Source organism: Anoplophora glabripennis, unplaced genomic scaffold, assembly GCF_000390285.2.
Source record: "Anoplophora glabripennis isolate ALB-LARVAE unplaced genomic scaffold, Agla_2.0 scaffold745, whole genome shotgun sequence".
In the NCBI taxonomy this organism is placed as follows: Eukaryota; Metazoa; Arthropoda; class Insecta; order Coleoptera; family Cerambycidae; genus Anoplophora; species Anoplophora glabripennis.
The window spans coordinates 193950-219989 of NW_019416912.1; the positions used below are offsets into that span (position 1 = coordinate 193950).

Here is a 26040-nt window from a genome sequence, read left to right on the forward strand (position 1 = left end):
TTAGAGTTTAATTATTTCATTTTTTGTTTTTGTTTTGCTTCATGGACAACTTGATATCAACAATAAATTAATGAAAAAAAAATTAAAGACTTCTGAATTTTTTATTTGGCCACAAAATCGTTATTATTTAAAATTTCTTCATAAAATTTAATGTTGGCCCGTTTTAGGGGGTCGTGAATCCAGTGGCGTAAATATATTTTTTCTCAAAAAATCCCTAATATGAAATATTAGAATTTTACTCCTAAAAATGGACTTAGTACGCCTTGGATTTTGTGACATCTCGCTAATTTTTCTTCACAAAGCACATATCTTAAAAAAAATCCGGTTAAAATCGCACAATAAATAAATATTTTACAAAAACAAATGGGTCACACTGTATATTTATTATCTAACAAAAAAAAATAGAAATTTTTAATCCAACACTTTCAATCGCCACATCTAAACGCAAAAAACTTTCTCCTATAATCCACCGAAAATAAAAAACAAATTATCCTTTATTGCCTATATTTATCACTGCAATGATCAAAAATAAAAAACCGGTCCTATACTTTTTCTAAAACGTTACCTCACCACGCATTATTACTCCAACGGCCTTGAAGACGAACTTCTTGCATACAATTTTCTGGCCAGTACCGGATATTATGCAAATCGAGTACCGATGCACAGATAAAAAAGAGTTAATCAGCCTATAAGACACTATCGCAGAAATTTGGAGTCAGTGTTTTATCTTAATCGACATTTTTCAATGCTGCTGAAGACCAATACGATATTCAAATGTTTATATTTTCCTTTTCACTGAGACATTTTAACGGATATACAGGGTGTCCCAAAAAGATCAAATAAAAGTTGTAGGACGCCAAGAAACCATATTAGTGACCTTGGGTTTGACCTTGACCTTAAGCTTCAAGGTCAAACCTAGATCAACTTGAAAATATTAAATGGAACACTGAATTTTTTATGTGAGTAACCCATAGAGCGTCAAATTTCACGCCCAAGTATGATGATAGAATTTTTTTCCGTAAATAACTCTACAAAAATTTATTAAGCAATATTTGCAGGATTTTGTATGACAAATTTCACCTCCACCACAATGTACAAGGTCAAACTAAGGTCAACTTTATATCAAATGGAACAAGCTATTTTTTTATCCAACAGCCAATACAGCACCAAGTTATATTGGCCTCTGGGACCAAGTAATTTTTACAGGATGTCATTAAAAGGTCAAACCGATTTTTCAAAAAAAAATACAGGATATAAAAGTAATATTAATTTAACTATTAGTATGTCCTTGACAACAATTTTGAAATTTAGCACACAGCCCCACAAAAAAAAGTGGGAGGTCCGAAAGACAAGGTCATGGTAACTATATGGTTTTGGGGTCGCTGAATCCGAATCCGGTGTCCGTTTGACTCGATTAGCTCTGGTTAAAGGTCCTTTCAAGGTCAAATGTAGAGAATCAATTAGCAACAAAGTAAGCCTACAGATCTATACGTTTTTGGGGTCAGTGAATCCGAATCCGGTGTCCGTTTGATCCGATCAGGTCTGCGTTAAGGTCAGTTCAAGGTCAAATGTAGAGAATCAAGTAATTATAATTAAAATTTAGTAGTAGTATCCATTTTGCATTACTCTCATTCTGACCCCATATTCAGACGTAAAATTGTGCATTCCATCGATTGTTGTTGACCTTGAATCTTAAAGACAAGATCAAATTCAACCCCAGTGTATTGGCTTTTTTATACACAATTTTTATATGAAACTCTTTCATAGGACTAATTCTGAAAAGTTATCGGGGTGTTTTTGGGACATTCTGTATTATATTTATAAGATCCTTTAGGTCTTATAAATATAATATGTTTTATTTTCTTTACCTATAAAATTATATTTGAATTCAAATGGAAGGTATTTTTTCTTTGATATACATATTCAATTAAAAACAAAATATAAAGTCCAAGAACAATTTTTTAAAGGAATATCTTTTGCAAGCAGTGATAAAACTGGCTGAACATGTATTGTGTCTCAAAAGGCTGAAATATGTCTTGCTACTCTTGTAAAGAATTTTTACGACCTTGTATCTGAATATCTCGTATGTCTTTGATATCCTGTTGAAGTGCTAAAAAACTGCGAGGATGGACTTTTGCGAACAAGAAAAAATTCTTTGTAGAAACACGAATGACATTTCGTAGTTTTATTCATAGTTGGGCACATTGTACAGGATGTCCAAGCTAAAAAGTTACATTCCATTTCTCAGCAAGTATCAAAATAAATTCAGTTTAATTTTTTTTGCACAGTTCTTTTGAAAAATTTACTTAATACTTTTTATAGTTTTCGAAATATTTTTTACCTAAACTGTTTACAGTTTAATTTGAATCAGCTACCTTTGATTTGAATGTATTTTATTATTAATGATGTGGAACGAATTCGTAGTAGGTGGACGTAATACCGAAAAAACTGAAAATCACTCACCATTGACGTTTTAATTATTACAGTTTGAAACTCCACCTACTACGATATTCTTAGAATTAATGATGGTTTGGTTACTATGTTTTATTTGTAAAAACTTTAATGACGATATGAGAAATTAATTCAAACACTGTAATTGTAAAACAAAAAAGGTAGTAAATGGTTTTGTTCAAGCACAAATTGTGTACACTATGTCCTTTTAGTGAGCCTCTTCTTCAAAGCTTTACCTTTGTTCCAAGTTTATAAACATCCTGTATTGTATTAAAATATTGCATGAATTATTGTTAAAAAAAATATGTTGTAAATATTTTATTAGAGATAGTTATACAACATCCATAATGTGCCTAAGAAAATTGAACTATAAACTAAAACAATTTTGAATCTTTTTCAAAAATATTACTTTTTAATTTCTAAATGTGTAACAGAGATTGTCTAAGGCAAGGGTCGGCAACTGGCGGACCGCGGTCCAGGTCCGGACCGCGGAAGGTAAAATACTGGACCGCCAAAATTTTTTGAAAGTATAAATTACTCAAATAAATTATTTAAAAAATGTTTTTTACGTTTAAGTGCCAATCTTATAATTTTTTCTAGTATTTTACAATTGTGTGAGTGTGTGAGTTCTTAATGGTTAATAAGCAAATTAAATTTGAGTCCAAAGTAAAATAAAAAAAATAAGAAATATGAATATTTTTCTGGACCTCGTTAAAAATTTTCAAAAGTATCCGGACCGCACCTAAAATTACTTGCCGACCCCTGGTCTAAGGAGTCGGTAGTGTAACGCTAGATGTTAGAAAAATAATTTTCACTTTCAAAGTGTAACATGAACATAAGTGATCCTAAATACAGGGTCGGAAAGTACCGACGGTCCATCTGCCGTTACGTGAGAGCGATAGAGAAAGATGGCTATAATGAAGGCGTCTAATAGTCACCGCCCATTTCGCCCTTCCACAAATAAGAAGTGGATCTTATTAATAAAATTACTTGAACATTCCTTTTAACCCTGTTTTTTTTTTAATATAATCAATAGTCTATAATATTAGTAAACAAAATATCCCTCTTATTTCTCCCTTTCGCAATTGTAATATGAACGATAATAGGAGGTGCCTATAATAAATTAATATTACCTCAATCACACCAAATTCCGTATTGCTGCACTGCACTGCTAGGCCATTTGTTGACAACTGCGACAATGCGACTGTATTTGTACCGCGTTTGCCCGCGCGCTCATTTTTCAGCTGTATGTGGGTATGGCTAAATAAATATGGGAACAAGTTTTTCAAATACTGGTACATACTGCCAATCTCTCGGTTCTTCAATTGAGATCGGAAAGACTATACCAATATGTTATTAAAGTAGCCCTTATATAAAATGTTCAATATTTGAAAGTTATGGAGAATTTCGACATTATTTCTTGCAACATGATTGATATAAAAAAATACTTTCAACAGATGTATTTTTTTCTCTGTTTTATTCGTCTTTTTTCAGTTGTTTTTGTTATTTGTATTACTTTAATATTTTGATGTTGACATTTATCATACTTTGATTTCTTGTATTTTTAGGTTTGTACTGTTTTTATGATGTATTGTTTCTTATTTTTTAATGCTTTTCATTTTAAATGTTTTTATATTGTACTTTGTAGCACTTTTTTGTACAATATTTTGTACACTACTTATCCTTTAAATGGATTTTATGCCCGTTTGATATTTTAACAGCAAATAAACAAATAAAAAAACAAATGTTGTAATACGCTTTAAGTAATCTACAGGGATGTTTTTAATTATATGCCAAATACAAATAAATTTTGCAATAGAAATTACGTTTATTTCCAGTGTCAAAAGTTTGCTTGGTGGCGAATTCTGCAAATTTTTGCTCCGATCGAAGGTGAGACTACTACAATAGAAGAAGGATCAACTAAACGAACATCTTGTATCGACCTTTCATTGACACATCCCACAGTTGTAAACTGAATACAATTTCTCTCCATTGTAAAATCACTTCCAAGACCCAACTTAATTTCGGGCATTTTAATTAATCGCTACGAGGCAATAACGAAACAATTAAGATTTTCAATCATTCCATCCCGCGTCCTGCACGATATGCTCATATAAGGACCCCCTGAGGCTCTGCCCATTTCAAAAGCTCTAAAAGCTCAGCACGCGGACTCTGGTGGGGACCGCGGTGCTCCGTATAAGAAGACGCGGCCCTGACTTTGAAAACAATTCGCGAATCGCGTAAAGTTCGTCGGTAACAACTGAAAGGGCGAGCGAGGGTTGCAATGTTCGCGAGGATGCGTGCTGTAGTTCTGCTGGGGTTGGTGTATCACGCAGCCTGTGGACCGGCCTTCGAAGGCAACCCTTTCCTGCAAGGTGAGAGGATCCGTTTATCAAAATATGTCATTTATTTAAAATTTTTTGAATACTTTCGATTTTATACGCTTTTGGACACACTTATTTCTTCTATTATCAGATACTATTTAGTTCAAATGCATGAAACTATAGTACTGTATTTAATTTCGAAGTTTTTTTATTTTTAAGATAAGTAAAATTTATATTTACTTAAATTATAAAGACTAAGATGTTAATTTTACATCACTCACATCTGTTGGGTTTATTAAATCAATTTTAAGCATACCTTTCGATAAGTTTTTTGTTATTATTTTTTTTATGTATATTCTATTATTTTTGTACTTTTAGTTTAAATTTATTAAGCTATGTCAAATTAATTCATTTTTTTTTGAATGCTCAGCTCATCAAATAAAGAATATAACAAGATTCATTTGCTTTTTAACATATAAATTTCCCATACAAAAAGAACAAAACATTTTTACAAAATCCGTTTTATGGTTTTGAGATTAGAAACTTCAGCTAAAAAGATCAGTCTGTTAGAAAATCATCCGAGTTTGCCTATTCCAAAAAAACATTGCTAAATTCAGAGGAATAATAAACATACAAAAAGAACGAACAATTACCCATTTTTCGACATATTTTTCTCAGTAACGTTGAAAGTAAGCCCTAAATAAAAAAACTAATTCTTTATTTTTTGTTTATTTGACGATTTTCTATAAAGTTACAATAATTGCGAAACAAAAAAGTTGAAATTTGCTTTAACAATGGGCGACAAATAGTAAAAAATCATATGTATATTTGGAACAATTTTTAAAATAAGTAAATATTTATAAATATTGATGAACCTTTGTAAACAAGTAGTAAAACATATGTCAATTCTACCCTAAAAATTTTGCAACGATCGATAGCGTGGTTTTCGATTGACAGGATTGTTAATTAAGAAAATTTTAAAAAGTTTATCGCGTACCGCGGGTTTAAATTAAGGTTTAATTTTAATAAACATTCATCAATACTAAAAATACCTATAATACTTTAAAATATTTAAATTTAAATACTTACTTACTTACTTAAATACGTTTTAAATACTTTTATAACCATTTAGAAGCTTTCAAAATTTTTTCAACATTTTACTCTATAAACACAGATATAGATATTGTTGTAACATTATAGAAAATCGTCAAATAAATAAAAAATGAAGATTGTGTTTTTTACTTAGGGCTTACTTTCAATGTTACAGGGAAAAATATGTCGAAAAACGGGTCATTTTTGGTTCTTTTTGTATGTTGGTTGTTCCCCTGAATTTAGCAATAGTTTTTTGGAATACATAAAATATTTGGGATTTTTCTGTACAACAAAATAGATGACTTCAAATACAAACGCCTGGAATGCTTTGCCGCCTGGACTAATGGTACATTTAATCATTTAATATACAAAAAATTTACGGGAAAATTAATACGCCTTAAAGGCAGCAAAATGTTTACATATTAATTTCACACATTACTCGTTCTTTGTTCAAATTTTATATAATTTTGAATTAAAAATGTTCTCTAATGACATTTTTTTTGTTCCTATAGTTTTTAATTGAACTACGAGTTAAGATACAAAATTTTGGACCATAAAAACAATTTTTGAACATATAATCTTTTAGGTAAATGTTTCTGAACGGCATTAATTGCTGGATGATCGTATAAAAACAGTCGATAATATTTATTTTTACAGTCAAACGCCAACACGTAAAAAACCGCTACTACAAAGAGCAATCACTGGTTAGGTAAAATAAAAACAATTGACATTAATCTAGTTATATTCAACGCTGTCGCTTCAAACTGTCATTGTTTCTAGAAGTTCTGTGTTTTATATATTTCTGGATTTTTGTTTGAACTTTCCAGTTTTCTCCAAAAAATATGACATCGGTATTAACTTATAAGAAATTACCTTGTTATTGTTACATAAATTTCAAATTCATTAACGTATATTAAAAAAATATGTAGGTCCAAGAACAGTGCCTTGTGGGACAACTGTGTCTATTTCCAATTCTGTACTACATTTTTATTAATTTTTCTTTTTCGCATTCAGTTTTTGGAGAATAAGACATTTAACCTGCGTCCTTTTATTTCAGTACTTATCATAATTTTTTTGTAGTATGTCACGATAAATAGTGGTATAATATTTTTTCTATTAATATTATTGATTATTTCATTAGTCAATGTAATTGTAGCATCTTTGGACTTTTGTTAAATCTAAAACCAACAAACGAAAATCTAATTTTTAAAGATTTTCAAATATTTCCCCGACTGTTTATCTCTCTATCATCATTTTTATAAATTAGAGATTCTCCTTAAAAAATAAATTTACCTTATTTTTTGTTTCGCCATATTTTTTTTTTAATTGAGAGGTTTTGAGAAAATTGTATTTACTGTAACGATTTTACATTTCAATAATATCCTGCACAAGAAATACATTATTCGGGAAGGTGCAATAAATATTTCTGCAAACTTCTACACGCTGTGCGCTGGTTGGAAACATTTCACAGAAATCAGGATTTCCTTTAATGTCTGTGTTTATCTTACAAGACTTTACGACCGGCTATATTTATTATCCTGAAACTGATAACCGTTTTAGTCCAAGCCATACGTCTAACAAACCATGATGTTTAAGAAACGTAAAGTATAATATATGTCAGTAGATATCCATCTAAATTATTCATTGGTCGATGTCTGGCGACTCTACCGATGAAAGATCTTAGCTGTTTAGTAGATGTTGTAGGTGTAACTCAACGCTGGACGGGGCATGCAGTCAGCGGAGTAGTTGTTTCCCACAACGTCAATAGTTAACAATATAATGTACTTTTCAGAAATGAAAAGTGATTTTAGTTCCGAAAAATCACACAACCCCATAAAGAAACAACAAGTTTCAGCAACGATCCTCAAGTTTTGAATACTTTTCCCATTTTTACATCCGCCATAGTGAATCCGCCATTTTTTATTCAGAAATTTTCAGACTTCAGATTCGTAATCAGCGACCCCAAAAACCAGCGGTAACAAAATTCGAGCAAGAACACTGAATGGAATCATATGGGTGGGTGTGGATTTAATTTGTATATATTTCTTTCCAATGTTCTGCAATTGCTTTTCATTATAGAGTTTTACCTCACTATTTTACCCTATTTTAAGGGATATTTTAGTGTTTTACTAAAAAATGACCTGGTAAATTGTTTTTGTTCTGAGGTTTAGGATTCAGCATCAAAAATACACAAAATCTATGTACCTACTCATGTCTCTGATACACTACTTTCCTAAAAATAAATCAAACTTTTGCACAAAAAGATAATATTATATAGCAAACTTTTTTATTTTATATAAATATCTTTTGTAGATTACCATTTAAACCAGCTTCACAAACTCATCTGTGGCAAATGATAATACATTTTCTAGAAGAAAGAGGATATTTTAAAAGTTATAAATATAGTATTTCTATCGCCTGTCCATTTTAGGATCGAAATAAAGTTTACTAAGCTCGTTTTACATGAAACGCCTTCATATTGGTAGAAATATAAAATTGGAGAATAATAATACGATAAAATCTCGAGAGTATATTTCGCATTTTTTTTAAGAAATAAAAAGGAAGCGTAGGATATAACCTGAAGGTCGTTCGTTGACATCGAGAAGCTTAAATCCTACTAGAAATTTTTATGGAGTTTTGTATATGTATAGATTTTACCAAATCATCACAGGAAAAGTGAAAAAAATTCAAAAAATTGAAACTTGTTTCTGAAATTTCCCGCGAAAACTTAAAACAACCATTATTTATGATTAAACTAGTTACTTTTCAACACTATTTTCTTTCATATTTAACATCGGATGATTAAAAAATATATTATTAATTCTTTTAACGAGAAACAACTAGTCACTGTCCATTATTCTTAGTACAAACTATGATACAGTTTTCTGTGGTTAACATTTCCAGTGACCACAAAATAATCTAGCCAGTTTTGGCTGAAAAATGTGAAATTTATGGTAATTCACTTTTGTCTCCCACCTACATATATTTTTTACGGAATTATAAATGTATATAAACGTATATGTCAATTGTTATCTAAATCACGTCATTTATATCTAAAATATTCATGGGACGTTTCAAAATTCTCACAATAACAAATAAGACGCTGTGGAGTGTTTTTCTTAGGGTCATGGATTGCTTGATTTAGTATAGCAATTAGCTAATGCATGTTTTTAATCTTCGGTGAAATAAAAGATAATTAAAAATTGTTTTTTTATATTGAAAAGGCGTGCGGTTGTTCATGAGAAATCAATTTTATGACGCTACATTGACGCAACTAAAAGTATTGACCAAAACATTTCAATCAGTCAAAAGTCTAGAGTCACTTGTTCTCGAGATACAGGGTGTTGAAGATATGCTAATTATTTAACTTGTTAATGGCAAATATTAACTGAAATGGTATAGAAATACAGGGCGATTCAACCAACATGTAAACACATTTGGGTCCATTTTTCTCAGTTTCTACGAACTAACACAAATGCCGTCTTGTTTCACCATAACACAAATAGTCCAATTAACTAAGCCTTTAAATCGAAATTTTGTCAACTTGGCTGAATTTTTGATATGAGTTAGTTTAAGGTACATTATAACAATAAGTGAGAGTAATTTTTTGTTAATTGTCTGCTTTACAACTTTCATGAAAAACTTTTTTTTCTAGCTCTTACCCTTTTTGAGTTATCTTGAAAAAGCCCTTTGTTTTATCTTTTTCCACCCTTGGCCGGGGGTTGAACAAAAAATTACTCTCACTTATTGTTATAATATACCTTAAACTAACTCATATCAAAAATTCAGCCAAGTTGGCAAAATTTCGATTTAAAGGCTTAGTTAATTGGACTAAAATGCTTCACCACAATACAAATGTTTTCTTGCTTCACCATAAGTTAAAACGATATCCATCAAGTCGGAGTTGCTATACACGCAAGGCATTTTTGACACTAACTACTAAAAAACTACTGTAAACACTATGGCAACGACGACTGTAAAATCGGATTTCGCTGAGTCCTCCGTGGCTCTCCACGCGTATTACGAAGGACGTTAGAGACTACAGTTGTCCAGCTATGTAATGGTTGAAGGTACTACAATTTCAATAATTTTTTTATCGAAAACTGTAAGGATTTTAAAATTTTTTTTTTGTAGGATATTGACTCCATTTCTCTTCTCATGCCGCATCTATTCCCAATTTTTTTGGATAAGTTGTGAATCACCCTGTATATTAACCAGTTGTGGAATAGCAGATACTGTGTTAGAGAGCTTCAGCATTTCGTTAACACTGACTTTTATCTCTAATAGAAAGAATGTTTTCCACTCTCGAAAAGTGAACAATTTTTAGTATTGCTCTTTTTTTTTAATTAAATACATACAGTTGCAACAAATAACATCTAAGTTGTTTCACAAAAAAATGTATATATTTTATCGAAATACAATTTTGATTATCACTAGTCATCAAAAGGTCAAAAATATCATCGACTCAAATTTGAAATTGTTTTAGGAAAAAATATTCAAGATACAATATTGAGCAAAACTTAGCCTCCTACTATTTTTGTGAAATGAACCGTTTTAGAGTTAGTGTAGATTCATTTAAGGATGTGGTAAGATAAACTTATAAAGGTTTGAAGCAATTCAAACAAATTTAACATTTTTTTCTGTAAAATATTACCAAATGAAGTCAATGTTTTTCGAGATCTAGATACAAAAACACATGCATTATACAGAGTTATACACTTTTTATGATTAGGACTTTAACCATCGACAGATCTCGTCTAAATAATGTAATTTTGAAGTATACACTTTTTCTTCCAAAGGCTTCCTTTTTTGATAAAAGCTTTTGAAAAAACGTATTTTTGTTTTGTTTTTATTTTTCTTAAACTATGATAGCCATTTGTTTTATATTTAACAGGAAACGTACGAATGAAAAGTTCTATCGATTTTACAAATTACTGTGAAAATAGATCAATCATAGGCAATAGCAATTTGATATTTTATAAAAGCTGCAAAAACATTTTCGAGACAAATTTTATAAAACAGCATAAGTCTCAAAAACATTGTAAGAATGTTTATACAGCAACTATACAACCAAAATGGGCACAGTATTATAAAGCACTTTAGTCACCGTTGAGGTTTTGTAAGGCCTGTTGGAAACAATTAAAAAATAGTCATATAAACGTTTATACAGGTCTTATAAAAATATGCCAATACTTTAATAAAATAGTTTCTTAAAGGTTTTATAACTGGGTCATAAAGCAGATTATATTGTGAGTTATATAATAGCAACAATTTTATAAGGGATCTATTTTGGGATCTTTAGTAGCAATAATATGACATTTTTGTAGCATTAGATCTATCAACAAAAGTAAATTATTTATTAACTGTATCGTGAAGGTATCAGAAGATATACACTTAACAAACATCTCTATTTAATCACAATGTCCGCAACCGGAATGTTATGTGGTGTAATAAGTACCTACTCAATATTATTTTACGCGTTTTAGTGCATTTTGGAAAAACAATTTTTACTGCGGAGAAAATTTTATTGTGATTTGTATGGTATATATCTAGTGAATTTTACATGTGCCGCGTATTAAGTGATTATTTCCAATATTATCATAATTAAAAATAAAAAGGTTTTTTGAAATGTCATGATTTTTGACGTTGAATCTAGCACCAAAAGCATTAGAACCATCTTAACTGTTCATCATTGTTTTTGTAGTGCTATTTAATATTAGGAACACGGCTAAATTTGTGATATTTTTATAGTTATACGCCACAATATTTTTCAGCATTGTGTCAAAATGGCTGCGGCTTATAAAATAATTTGGTTGTAAGCATTTAAATGACAAGTAAGCTAATTGAGCGATTTCTATAAAACATTTTTAATATAATTTCTACGCCACTGGAAAATTTTCGAAATAAATATATGTTTTTACATTGCGGTTTATTCTATAGCAAAAAGGTCTCTTACTATTTTTAACAAAAATGCTTGGTTTTTGAGTAAAATGACTTGTTATGGATTCGTTGTTATTTAGCGCCTAAACCGTTTGTACATGATAATTGTAACAATTGTTCCCGTTGTACAAACCACACGGTACTGTTAGTTTTATACGCCGGCTAAGTACACAACGCACATGCACAAGATGCACAGGGTCGGCTTACATTTATGGTTAATTTTCTTAATTCATTTTCCCGAAAACAGAAGCATATAGACCATCAGTTACTTAATAAAAGTTGTTCATTTTCATGCCCTTTATCAGCCTTTTCAAGGAACACACTTGTTTCAAATACACCCTGTATATCGCGTACTTCAATAAGTCGTTGACGTTTCGAAAATTGTTCATTTGTGTTTCCACAGCTTGCGATCTCATATGATTTTATTCTATTATTACTTACTTCATCTTTTAATATTTACTATTAGTTTTATGATTTCACTGTATTTGAAAACGTAATATTTAGAAAAATAATTATATATACTTCTTTTGCGGAACGAGTTGAATTAATTTAAGGAAGTGCTTGGTAATGTTACTAAAAGTTACAAAAGTAATACATTGAAAAAGGTTCGTCGTTTTTCGTGGACAAGCCATAAAGAGCTAGAAATAATGACACAATTTTCAAAATATTCAGTGGCGTAGAATTTCTGGGGTGTTTAGTGAAAGTAACTCCCGGTATCTCCGCCACTGGTACACGTATTTATATCCGAATTCAGTGGACTTTTACCTTTATCCAGATAAATAATTAACCTAAGTTTCGACATTCCATCTTCAGAGGTATTTTAGAAAATGCGATTTTTTTTATAAATTTCAACACCAATCTTTCAAAAACTTTCTAAGAAGTTTTATAGTACGTAGTTTAGTGCAAGTAAAACAAATGAGAACGTAAAATATGCCATACCTATATATAACAAAATAGTGCAAAAACACTCTAGACATTGTTCCACGTCTCGCATAAGTATTTTTTGTTTAAAATTCCTGGGATACCTACAATTTTTTTAACGGTAATTCGCGTCACGCCTAAATCATTTCTGCCTCCGTATAACCCAAAACACAATACTTTTCATGCAAATCGGGAACGTCCAGTGGGACGAACAGAGATCACTTTACGGTAATTATTAAAATATAGACTAAACCAGTACGCCGGCAAGTCACCCTCCCACACGACCTTAAGCGGTGCGAGATCCCAAAAAGGATCGGCGTGGAAGATAAAAACATAAGAGATCTGCCATATCGCGACCCTAGCCCACTGATACCGACCTGGAAGGTAGTAGCCAGGTCATTCGCTTTTTTAACACCAACGATGAAGGAAATAAAACGATCCGCGAGTTTATAAACAGATACATATTCAAAACATGTGTAGTTATACCGATCAGGTTTGGCGACGTTCGCGCTCTGTCATTCTTTGTCGAGATAGCGGAGTTTTGCTGAATTAATAAAGAAACAGCGATGGAATTCCATTAATGTAATTTTCGGTCGTTCATCAAGTTGAAACAATGCATTTATAAAGGTTAAAATTAATTATAAATTTATATTATTTATTATAAAAGTTATAGGCCTTGAAAGTGGTTTCAAATTTCGAAAAAAAAATCAATATTTCAGTCATACTTGAACTAAGAAAAATCAAATTTCAATTCAATTGAAACATTTTAAAGGGCCGATAAGGAATGATGCACTATTAAAATGTACACATTTAGTTTCGCACAACTCACTCAGTTTCATAAATTCAATACCTATGTACCTCAGAGCTAAACTGTATTAACTCCATTTTTTACGAAAATGGGATTATTTGACAGCCCAACACAGTTTCTTATGCTCTTTCACGTACTATACAGTAATAACTCCCACTCATGATACTTTCGAAGATAGACAGTGCTAAATAATAATAAGTCCCAACCTGTCTCCAAGCTAGACAATCGTATATGTGTATTTAATATTAACCGTGTTTCATTTCCACAGTATTAAGTTCCTTGTTACATCAATTTAGTCCGAGCCAAACAGGTGTATGTGGAGTTAATATTCTATTAGTTTGACTTCGGAGTATTAACTCCACACATATCAAGATCATGTTGGTTTACTTTAGTATTATATCCACATTCATCGTGTATTATCGCACAATTAGTAAATATTATAATATAAAATCTCTAAATCATGTTTGTGCCAAATAGTGTTAACTCCATTTTTTCGAAAAAATACGAATAGAAAATTATTCTTTAAATTACAATAAATAATATTAAAATAGACGTATAACTTCACATCATACTAATTTTTTTTATCAAGGAGAAGTAAGAGTTCGAAGTTCTGGAATGATAACCAAAATTAGGCACTTAATACAGTTTAGCTCTGAGGTACAGATGTACGTTATCAGCCACGAAATTTGAATAATTCTAAATATTTCGAATTTTCACCCTCAAGAACAGCGATGACATTTTTAAAATTATGGCAATGTTTCGCATGGTACTAGCTATGTCCTGTACACATTTAGTTTCGCGCAACTCACTCGGTTTCAAAAATACAATACCTATGTACGTTTTCGCGCAACTCACTCGGTTTCAAAAATACAATACCTATGTACGTTTTCAGCCACGAAATTTGAATAATTCCAAATATTTCGAATTTTCACGACCAAGCACGGTGGTGACAACATTTTTAAAATTATGGCGATGTTTCGCATCGTATTAGCTACAATGTCCTTTACAAATTTAGTTTCGTACAACTCTCTCGGTTTCGAGAATTCAATACCTATGTACATTTTCAGCCACGAAATTTGAATAATTCTAAATATTTCGAATTTTCACCCCCAAGAACGGCGGTGACAACATTTTAAAAATTATGGCGATGTTTTGCATGGTACTAGCTATGTCCTGTACAGATTTAGTTTCGCGCAACTCACTCGGTTTCAAAAATACAATACCTAAGTACGTTTTCAGCCACGAAATTTGAATAATTCTAAATATTTCGAATTTTCACCCCCAAGAACGGCGGGTGACAACATTTTTAAAATTATGGCGTTGGCGAACTTAAAAAATTATTACTTTATTTTATAGGGAATTTAATATGGTACGTGTCACATTTTAATGGTGCATCATCCCTTATGAACCCTTTAAAATTGCGTTTAAATTTATTATTTCAAGTTTCTCACTCTCTGAGTTTGTCCTGGTCCAACATTAAGCCTACTGACGTTCAAAAATCGGAACAATATGGCATTCTGCTTAAATTTTAACTATTCACGATTTAATTTTGTTGCTGTTTTCTTTAGCACCGATTGGCTGTTGAGTACAATTCAGCTAAACTAAATCAATGTCAGAAGTCATTGACAACGAGATTCACAAATTAAATACGTACACTCCTTAAAAAAAATAGTAATCCATAACTGTTTCTAGAAACTTGATATAAGGATTAATCTAATATCAAAAAATAAATGAGATAAATAAAGTTATAGAAGAAAAATCTAAATATAACATAAACAGAGAAAAAAAACACTAAAACTATGCCACACGTTAGACAATATTGCACATTAAATTTGGTACACCCTGTAGATGACCTCTTACCTGAAAAAAAATCAAGGCAGTCATGCACCTTTGCTATTTTCTCCCTCCTCACGCACATTCAAGTACACAACGAGTTGACTGTACAAGGAAAGGGCGTTATCTGGCCGTACGCTCTGTATACCCGTCAATAAATTTTATACGATTCAGCCGGGAACTTATCGCGTTAATGCCTGATATGATGAAGCACTCTTGGAACCCCGTGAATTGCATATTACCAGGGAATGCAGGCTGCATTCAGGACGTTAACCTTTTTTTATGCGGCCCCAAAATAGCCTTTTATGTACGGATAAGATCGATAAGAATTTCGCTACCCGATTAAGGAGGATGGCACTAAATCATTCGGAGAGCTAAAAATAACCACACTCGAGATATATCGCCAGTAGTTTGCGCCCCGTAATATACGGTGGGAAATGTGGTGATTTATAACGAAGTTTGCAGGTAAAAATAACCGAAAATGGAAATAGACTGATTGCTGATGGGATTAAAGATACAGCTGCCTTTAGCACTAATCGAAAATAATTAAGTGTTCTTTAAAAGGTTTAACTTTCAGCGTCGGTCGCGTCCGCTGGGCGCAGGGGTAGTCAGATCGGAGTTATTTTGGTGTCGTTTGCTTGGAGGTGAATTCTACAATTTTTTTGGACTGTAATGTTACATTTATTTAACACACTTCTATTAAATCTTTTTTTTCAGTTCTTGCACCGTCAAAGCCACCTCAACAAAAAGCGAACCAAACCGACCTCTACGTAATTTTACCCTTCCGTGGTCAGCAACTTCAGCAGTCACCACCAGCGGTCGAACTTTCCACGGCACCTTCTCCTGCACCGGTTCCGAACCACGTGCATTCTTTCGACTGCTCCAACCGAACAAGTTCCGTTCATGTCCCACAATCATCGAATTCGAACTCGAATGTGATTGGCGCGGCTCAAACAGTGGTAAAAACAAATAGTAAGTTTTTGAGTGATGATCACTAGACCATAAAATGACAGTTTAATCGTTTTTCAGCCCCGGAACTGAACAGGAGGTGTTTGAAATCCACTGGTCTATTTCTGGGTACTTCTTGCGATAAATTTGTGAGCTGTTTGAATGGTACAGCAACAGAGCAGAGCTGTCCCGAAGGGTTGATGTTTAACGCAGAAGGACTGTACTGTGATCGTGCCGAAAATGTGCAGTGCGATGGCCAAAAATCGGCAGGTAGAAATTAGAATAAGATTTTTATTGGGGCTTATTTTTGTCACTTAATGAAGAACCTTGAAGTTGTGATAAATGATTTTTACTACAAATTTATTCTGTTAACATACATTTTTTAATTTTCCTTTCAGGGTCTACACAGTATATAGACGCACCATCAAAACACCCTTCAATAGGATCGCCAATTCATGCTAGTATCGTACAGTTTACTGGTAAGTGTTAATGTAATTTAGGTAAGGTTAATCTTGCCCAAACAGAAATAACAGAAACAATAAATATTGTAATGAATACACTGAATAAACAGAATAGTTCATAACAAATTGCTTTTTCAGCTGTACCACCTCAACAAGTTGCTCAAACTGGCCAACAACTATTGCAACATCAACAATTACAACAACAGTTGCAGAACCATCAACATGTGTCTCAAAGCTCAGGAAATGCGAATTCATTTGTTCAATCGAATATAATACCCGGTAATTGAGAAAAAAAGTACCACAATTTAATCATTAAATACTGATTTTTATTACATTTACAGTCACGTCAACACAAAGTTCTCCAATAGCTGCAACTTCAGCTATTCACACAGCTCAAACACAATTATCTGGTATGTACTTTATATATTTTCACACAAACAGGCACAAATATACATATAGATAGATAGAAAACGTTTAATTCAATTTTTAAAGGTGCCCAACAAAGCCATAACCAGCAACATCAGCAAAACCAACAGCAATATCAACAGCATCAACAACATCAACACCACTATCAACAAGAGCAGCAACAACAACATAATCATCAACAGCAGCAGCACCAACAACAGTACCAACAAAATCAACAACATAACCAACAGCAACAACACTATCAACAGCAGCATCATCAACAACAGAGTCACCAGGAACAACAACATCAACAACACTATCATCAACAGCAGAGTCACCAGGAGCATTACCAACAACAGCACCACCAGCAGCAGCACTATCAACAAGAGCATCAACAACAAGAGAGTTACCAGCAGCAGCAACAGAATCATCAACATCACTATCAACAAGAGCATCAGCAACAACAGAATCATCAACAGCAGCAGCATCAACAGCAGCATCATCAACAAGGTCACCAGGAACAGCAACAGAATCAACTACATCTTTCTGGTAAGGAAAGAAACATGAATGAAATATTAATAGATACAGGTGCATTATTATTGTCGTAGGTACTCAACATCAGCAAGTATCTCAAGGTGCAGCAAATCAAAATACGTTTGTTCAAACTCCAGTATCTAGTGAGTAGAAAAAGTGTTGGAATTATTAATATATTTGACTATCATACCTACTATTTTCTTTATTTGTAGGTCAACAAAATGTATTAGCAGGATTTCCCGCGATAAATGCTGCTTCATCCCTTGAGACAAATGAAATATCGGGGTCTGAAAGTGACAACAGGTGCGTGTCACTTAGGGGTCAATTCCCAAGTAATGCTTGCCACACCTTCCTGAACTGTTGGGGAGGAATTGCCACTGAACAGACTTGTCCCAATGGTTTGCTATTTAGCATGAAAGGGTACTGCGATTATCCTGAAAACGTGAACTGTGCTGGACGTTTATTAGTAGGTAAGATATACAACAATTGGAATAAATCTTCAATTGGAGTCAATGTTACAAAAAGAAATACTTGTGGAATTATTTTAGAAGAATGAATATATTTTTGAGGAAATAAACGGGAATTCAATCAATGGTAGACAAGGACCCATATTGCTCCTTAAAAGTAGTACTAAAAGGAATGATTTCTTATTGAATATAATTTCTATTCTCATCGTCCACCTTGGTAATGTACATTGTTTAAAATGCTTCCAACAAAACTGATTCACATCTTTCATCTGATTATAATTTCTATAAAATCACGTAGCCTTCGTGCAAGCGGAACCATATGTTTAACAAGCGATGCTGATAACAAAGGTCTTTAAAAATGTATCTCGGTTTGCTCTAAGAATGCACACTGGCAATATTTTTTTATAAAACTCCTCACCACATCTCTGAGGATCATAAGTTCACTGAAGAGATTACTTTTGAAATGCTGTTATGGCTTCCCGTTGTGGAATATCTTCACCTTCTGTTGCTGGCATTTTAAAACTGTTTATTTAGACAAAAATTAAGTTCTGCAAGTCCTTGAAATTATAATTTTTGACTCAAGTTGTTTTCCCACAATTATTTTTAAATTCAAAATAAATGTATAACTTAAGGTTGAAAACATGACGGAAAAAAGTACTCGTTTGAGATTCCTACATGCAATATCAAAATTTACATAAGAATTTTAATATTCAAATAAAAAATATAAAGGAAGCCAAAATATGTGATTAATTATTATTTATTCCAAAAAACAGTTACATATTAAATTCAATGTTGGTTAAAAATTACAGGTTTCCTGTGATATACCATGATATATCTTTTATCATTACCATTAAATTATGTATATGGGATGTTATTTTCTTTATAGCGAAGCACAATTTTTTTTGACACACTGTAGATGAGTGGTTACGTCATCGATATTTTTTTAAATGGGATTGTATAAATTTTTTTGCAAAATTTCCTCCCAAACTTGATTTTTTTATGTTGAAGGGAATCTTCAGCTGCCTATGTCGCTTTATCAACCTCCAAAATGCTTCAAAGCAGCGACAGCTGCTCCACAATCTACTAAGAAAGTAGCTACTGACTTTTTTTTCATTTCTAGCATCCCAGCCAGTCATTGCAGCCCCTATTGAAATAAAATCACCACCACCACCGACACCTTCCCAAGTACCATCGTTCGCACCTACGACGAATCCCACATTGGCAGCAGTACCTACAACTGTATCTACACCAACGGCTGCACCGTTGCCTACAGGTATTCTCAATTTCTACGTACCAAAATCAATATAAGCTACTTAGTACGTGGGTTTAAAACATGATGAATCACTGGGATAATGTACCTATAGCGGTGTCTGTCGTACATTTTCTGGTGATTTACAGTAACTGCTGTTATAATCATAGCATTGACCTCTGGAAATATAAAAATGAATCCCATTGTAATATTTTAGGTGTTAGAAACGATATCGTGGGTAGGTGTTAGGATTTTGTTAAAGGTTATTCATTTTGTTGTTCGGTTAAAGATTTTTTTATTTATATTCCTGTTTTGATCCTTTCAACGCCCTAGAAATATAACATTTCTAATCAGCATCAACATATTTTAGTTATTGCACCCCAGTTACGGAGCAAATGCTTGAACGCTAGGGGTCAGTTCCCGAGCACATCCTGCAACAAATTCGTGAACTGTTGGGACGACATCATCCTGGAACAAGAGTGCCCGGAGGGATTCTTGTTTTCCACCAAAGGATACTGTGACTTTTCTCACAACGTTCAGTGTGGGGATAGACCTGTTCATTCCAGAGGTAAATGAATTAGAGCGATATCTTATTTCTGCTACAGTTTTGATTATAACTGTCATTTAGATGTTTCAGGTGCCGATACCAGTTCCAAGTCTGAGTGCCCTCTAGACAATGGCACTTTCAGAGACAGGAAGAAATGCAGTTCCTACTTCACTTGCACAGCCAACAAAGTTGTAGCCAGATACGAGTGTCCAGAGGGTTTAAATTACAATGATGTAATACAAGTAATAAATTGTCGAGTTAAGTAACTAATAGATTTTTTTTGTAGTATCTTGGGGTTTGTGATTTCTCTTATAGAGTTGATTGTTCCAAAGATCCCTTGCTCATTCCAGGAAGAAGCAATTCGCATACTGCCGCTCAGTTAAGAAGAGGTAATTGTTTATGTCAAAAGAAGGTTTTCATTTAACTGATCTTACAGATCTGGTCATAATAGATCAGTTAAACTGAAAGGTGCTATTCATTTTAACCTATTTTAACTACTTTCGATACAGAAGGAAGAGATAATTATAAAATCCAATGCTTCTAGGAGATGAATGCCCAGCTGATTTTGCAACATACAGAGATGCTAACAACTGCGGTGTGTACTATACTTGTGTTTCAAGAACAATAGTTGCTACATACGAATGCCCTGCTGGATTCAATTTTAATGATGTAAGTACTTATTGGCGAGCGGTCCACCCCTAAAAGGATGCTTCTAAATGAAGGTAACCGACTAAATTTTTAAAACAAAAACCTACAGCATGAAACTTTTTTTATTTTATAAAGTGTATTTTGCTGATAATTTACATATTTTTCAGCGTGATCAGTCAATTTTATAAACAAAAAAGTTGTAAAAAAAATTACTCGCCCAACAGATTTGAAATTTTTTATTATAAAATGGACCAAATTAAACACTTTTTGGTTCTTTGACAAAAATTCGAAAAATGCTTCGTTTCCGAGATATTTACAATTTAATGTGAAATAAGTGACGAAATCGACAAACTTTCGGAATCTTTTTCTCAAAAACTACTGAACAGAGTTTAATTCTAAAAAAGGCATAATAATCGGCAGATCTTCTACTTTAAGATATTTTTTTTTGGTATAGGTCATTTATTTTATCGAAGGTCTAAAGCGAGTAAAAAAACAGTCTATACAAATAGTGAAATTGTAACTCTAAATCCATTGACACATGGATGGAAATTAGAAAATGATTGTTTGGATTTTAATTATTTCGAGAGAAACTGCGTTAGATATGCTTCAAAAATATTTTTGTTCATGTAGTGGAAAATGTTCTTCGAAAAATTGTAACTGTTTGTCATCGTGTTCAGATGAATGCTCAGAATGTTCCATCCGAAATTGATGATGAAACGCTTATTTCAACTCAAGAACTTGTCGAAAATAACGAAAAACTTGTTATTTAAAAATTAAATAAAAAAGAAATTAATATACTTTTATTGCTCTTAATATTTCTGTAAAATAAAAATAAAATAATTATCCTATACAATAAATTATCCAAAAACTTTTTTATTTTTCGAGACCGCTAGGTCAATTATTATTATTAGATTAATTTTATGATTTAAAAAGGTTATTTAGTTTAGTTTTGGTACAACTTTCAAGTTAATTTTAACGATTTATGAAACCAAAAATCGAATATTTAAATTTTACTAATTACTTGTAAAAACCTTACTCCGGCTACAAAACCAAACAAAATGATCTTTTGAACATTTGTACTGTTAACATATATCGATTAAAAAAATCATAATAATGTTTATTATAAATATAATCTAATCCAAGATATTGTAGAAAGAAAATTTAAATTTGAAGTGGTATCATAATTTTCTTTACAAGACTTTTTTTTACTCGCTTTAGACCTTCAATAAAATGATTGACCCATGCCAAAAAAATATATCTTAAAGTAGAAAATCTGTATTATGATGCTTTTTTAGAATTAAAATCTGTTCAGTAGTTTTTGAGAAAAAAAATCCGAAAGTTTGTCGATTTCGTCACTTCTTTCACATTAAATTGTACAATGTACATATCCCGGAAACAAAGCATTTTCCGAATTTATGTCAAAGAACAAAAAGTCTCCATTTTACAATAAAGAATCAGTCGGCGAGTAATTTTTTTTACAACTTTTTTGTTTGTAACAATTGACTGACCACGCCGAAAAACATAAAAAATATATATAAATTATCAGAAAAATACACTATAAAATAAAAAAAGTTTCATGCTGTAGGTTTTAGTTTTAAAAATTTTGTCGGTTCATGCCATTTTTTAGGGGTGAACCGCTCGCCTATTATATCTACTTGTATCTTGTTTATTAAAAAGAAATAAACTTATGTATCTACCAAATATTTAGGCGAGAAGACATTAAAGTTAAAACTGCATTACAATTTTCAGGAAATTGGTATTTGCGACTATGCTGAAAGAGTGGACTGTACCAAAGCCCCAAAAATATTCCAAGTTCCAAAAAACGTCCTTCCTCAAGTGACAAATGGTAAGTGTCCAAGATAAGAATTGTTTCACAAAGCTTTTACCTCAATAAAATAAATAATGACTAAATATAAAATAATACCATCGATAAATCGTTTATTTACTAATATTTCAGATATAAAGCAAAAGATAGATACTTGCACGCCTGGCACAATGTTTTCCCTCAACCCACAATGCACGGCTGTGTGTCTGTGCAGGAACGGTATGGCTGAAATCGTCCAGTGTCCTGCCGGTTTGGCGTACGACTCCAAGATGGACAAGTGCATTTTACCTCATTTAGCTAAATGGTATGCATTTTGAATTCAACAAACCTTAAAATTGTTTTAGACGAAACAATAATATACCGGGTGATTCAGTTTGGTATTCGCGGCCCTGTATCTCTTTTATTTTAACAAATACCTATAACAAACCCTATATATTTTTAAATCGCCGCTCAAACTCTATCAATTGACATTATTAGATCGTCTCCAAGGTAACATATGTCAAAATTGCTACTGTCAACTGTTTTTATTCAAAAGACTATATTTTTTTATCAATTCTGGAAGATATTTTTTCTGCGTTCAGCTATGTAAGGAAGTCTATAGTTTCATTAGAAATATTGCTAGAAAAACAGCAAAAAAGATGAACCCTACTTTTCGTAACTTTATTCTAAAAAAATTATAACCAGCTGCGGAAACAAGTTATTATGTTTTTTAAAGCAACATATTTTATTTTTAACACGATAATAATATAACAATTTAAAACAATGCTTATTTCAAATGTTCAAAATGACCTCCATTTGCTTCCAAACACAGAATAGCTCTGTTCATCACTCCCCCTCTACAAACACATTCTACTGTTTCTTCATTTAATCTCCGGCATTCTACTTTTATTATGTTTTTAAGATAAATATCATTTAGGTAAGACCAAAGAAAGAAATCTATAGGGGTGAGACCCGGAGATCTAGCAGGCCATTTGACATCTTTATCGAATGTTCTTCATCTCTTGCCCTTCTGAGTTTAAAAACTCTTCTTTTCTTTTGAAAACTTCCATCTGCCGCCAAATTTCTAGCTACCTTTTCGAATTTTTTTTCTGATGGAGCCTTTTCCATAAATTAAAATCATATCTAGCTTTCCTTGGTTACTGTAAGTATTCATGTTATAATTATTAGTTATAGATATAATAGGTAGGTACAAAATGTCAATTATTTTGACAAACCGTTATTTAGAAACGTTAAAATTCAGTTGTTTCCGCAGCTGGCTATAATTTTTCAGAATAAAGCTAATGAAAGTAGGGCTCATCTATTTTGCTGTTTTTCTACCAATATTTTTAATGAAAATATAGACTTCCTCATATAGCTGAACGCAGAAAAAAATATCTTCCAGAATTGATAAAAAATATATAGTGTGCCATTTGAAGAAAAACACTTGACTATAGCAATTTTGACACATGTTACCATGGAGACGATCTGATATTGTCATTTGATAGAGTTTGAGCGGCGATTTAAAAATATATAAGGTTTGTTATAGCTATTTGTTAAAATAAAAGAGATACAAGGCCGCGAATATCAAACTGAATCACCCGGTATATTCGTCTTTAGTAGTGTCTACCAATGTACCTAGTAAAGGCAGAATCACGATAATAGTTATAAAAGAGAAAAAACAACGACTTAAAACAAAAATACCTAAATAAAGACATTTTGAAAATTTCGTTGTGCAAAATAAAAACAGTTTTTCAAAACAATGATTGGATTTGTCCAACTGATAATAATTTATGGAATTATCCTTAAAAATTGTTTTTATGTTTTTGTGTTTTCAAAATTTCAAAGAATTTGTAGACCTCTATCTCTCTATGTAGATTCGCCACTGCATGACGAAGAAACTTGATGTAATCTTGTCAAGATGATTAAATGATTAATTACTGAGAATAAATGAAAATAATGATGTTAAACATGTAATAAATATCATCGAATGTAGTACATAGTAGGTTCTTGGAAAGCATGTTAAAATTAAATATATTCTTTTAACATGGATAATTATTTTAGACGTAAAGTTATGATATTTTTTGTCGAACTCTATCGTTTCATTTAACCTGTGTCAAAATCAATATATTTTTTATTACATATTCATTATTTTCAAAATATGTATAAATGTTTTATTTTGATATCAACTATTGTGTATTTAAAAAAATAGAAAACTAGAATACAATAAATCATAAAGTTTCCTACTTAACCTAGTATTGCCATCTCCTGACAAGAAGCAACATAAGAATACGTACAATACCTGCTTTGTTACTCACAATCAAAATCAATATACTTTTTGTGGCATTCTTTATTATTTTCAAAATATGTATAAGAAGTTTTATTTTCATATGAGGTATTTTATATTTTAAAATAAAAATACAAAACTAGAATACAATAAAACATAAAGTTTCTTACTTAACCCAGTATTGAGATCTCCTGACAAGTACTAATATAACAATACATACAATACTTTGTTACTTACAATCAAAATCAATATACTTTTTGCGGCATTCTTTATTATTTTCAAAATATGTATAAGAAGTATTTTGATACGAGGTATTTTATATTTTAAAATAAAAATACAAAACTAGAATACAATAAAACATAAAGTTTCTTACTTAACCCAGTATTGAGATGTCCCGACAAGTACTAATATAACAATACATACATACAATACTTTGTTACTTACAATCAAAATCAATATACTTTTTGCGGCATTCTTTATTATTTTCAAAATATGTATAAGAAGTATTTTGATACGAGGTATTTTATATTTTAAAATAAAAATACATAGAATACGATAAAACATAAAGTTTCCTGCCTAATCTAGTATTGGGATCTCCTAGTAAAAACTAATGTAACAATACGTACAATGTTTTGATACTTATAATCAAAACTAATACATTTTTTATTACATATTCTTAATTATTTCCAAAGTATCTATAACAAGTTTTATTTTGATATCAGGTGAATAAAAATACACACTTAGAATACAACAAAACTTAAAGTTTCTTGCCTAGCCTAGTATTGGGATCTCCTGATAAGAACCCGTATAACAATACAATAACTTGATTCGTAAATAGATATTATTATTTACCATCTTCTGGTTAATTTTACAAAAATAACAAACATTTTTCTTTTCAGTTGACTTGGTGAATCGGAAGACTGATAAACACAATTATTCTCCTCTTTTTCCTGTCCTACAGAAGCCCGCAACATTTTGTTGCAAAACTCGACATATCGTACTCTATTTATTTAGCAATTTAACGCTGACTAAGGTACAACCAATGCTTGAATCACTTGAACTTATCTCGATCTGGTAAAATGTATCCGTATAGGTACCACATCGACTTGATTGTAATAGTGTATATTGTTCACTTCAGTCTTGTGCCAGATCTTGATAAGAAATAGGAATCCTGTCTTGGCTTTGTTTTAGTCTGGCGGTTTAAACATTCTTCGTGTATATTTCTTTATCAGTTTCGCTTTTTATCAGGGGAATGGTGATGGTATTTATTCTTGATTTATGTTTCTGCTTGTAGACGTTTATGAATAAAATAGTTTTATACAAA

The 26040-nt window shown here is 31.7% G+C and overlaps 1 protein-coding gene across 1 annotated transcript; it reads left to right on the top strand.

The window, feature by feature from the left end:
- The first annotated feature begins 4696 nt into the window (after positions 1-4696).
- LOC108913929 lies at positions 4697-26040 on the top strand. The gene is made up of 17 exons (XM_018719582.1): positions 4697-4826; positions 16087-16341; positions 16399-16587; positions 16716-16796; positions 16917-17057; positions 17120-17188; positions 17271-17732; positions 17792-17860; positions 17930-18187; positions 19305-19457; positions 19804-20001; positions 20062-20213; positions 20267-20369; positions 20525-20649; positions 22378-22474; positions 22586-22757; positions 25616-26040. Exons 1-17 carry the CDS (start codon positions 4736-4738, stop codon positions 25617-25619), a joined length of 2619 nt encoding a protein of 872 aa, XP_018575098.1. The 5' UTR covers positions 4697-4735; the 3' UTR covers positions 25620-26040.

Coding starts and splice junctions, on each gene's coding strand:
- LOC108913929 (XM_018719582.1), top strand. CDS start 4,736: ATGTTCGCGAGGATGCGTGCTGTAGTTCTGCTGGGGTTGGTGTATCAC. Junction 19,458..19,803: donor GGCTGCACCGTTGCCTACAG/GTATTCTCAATT, acceptor AACATATTTTAG/TTATTGCACCCCAGTTACGG. Junction 20,370..20,524: donor TGCCGCTCAGTTAAGAAGAG/GTAATTGTTTAT, acceptor CAATGCTTCTAG/GAGATGAATGCCCAGCTGAT.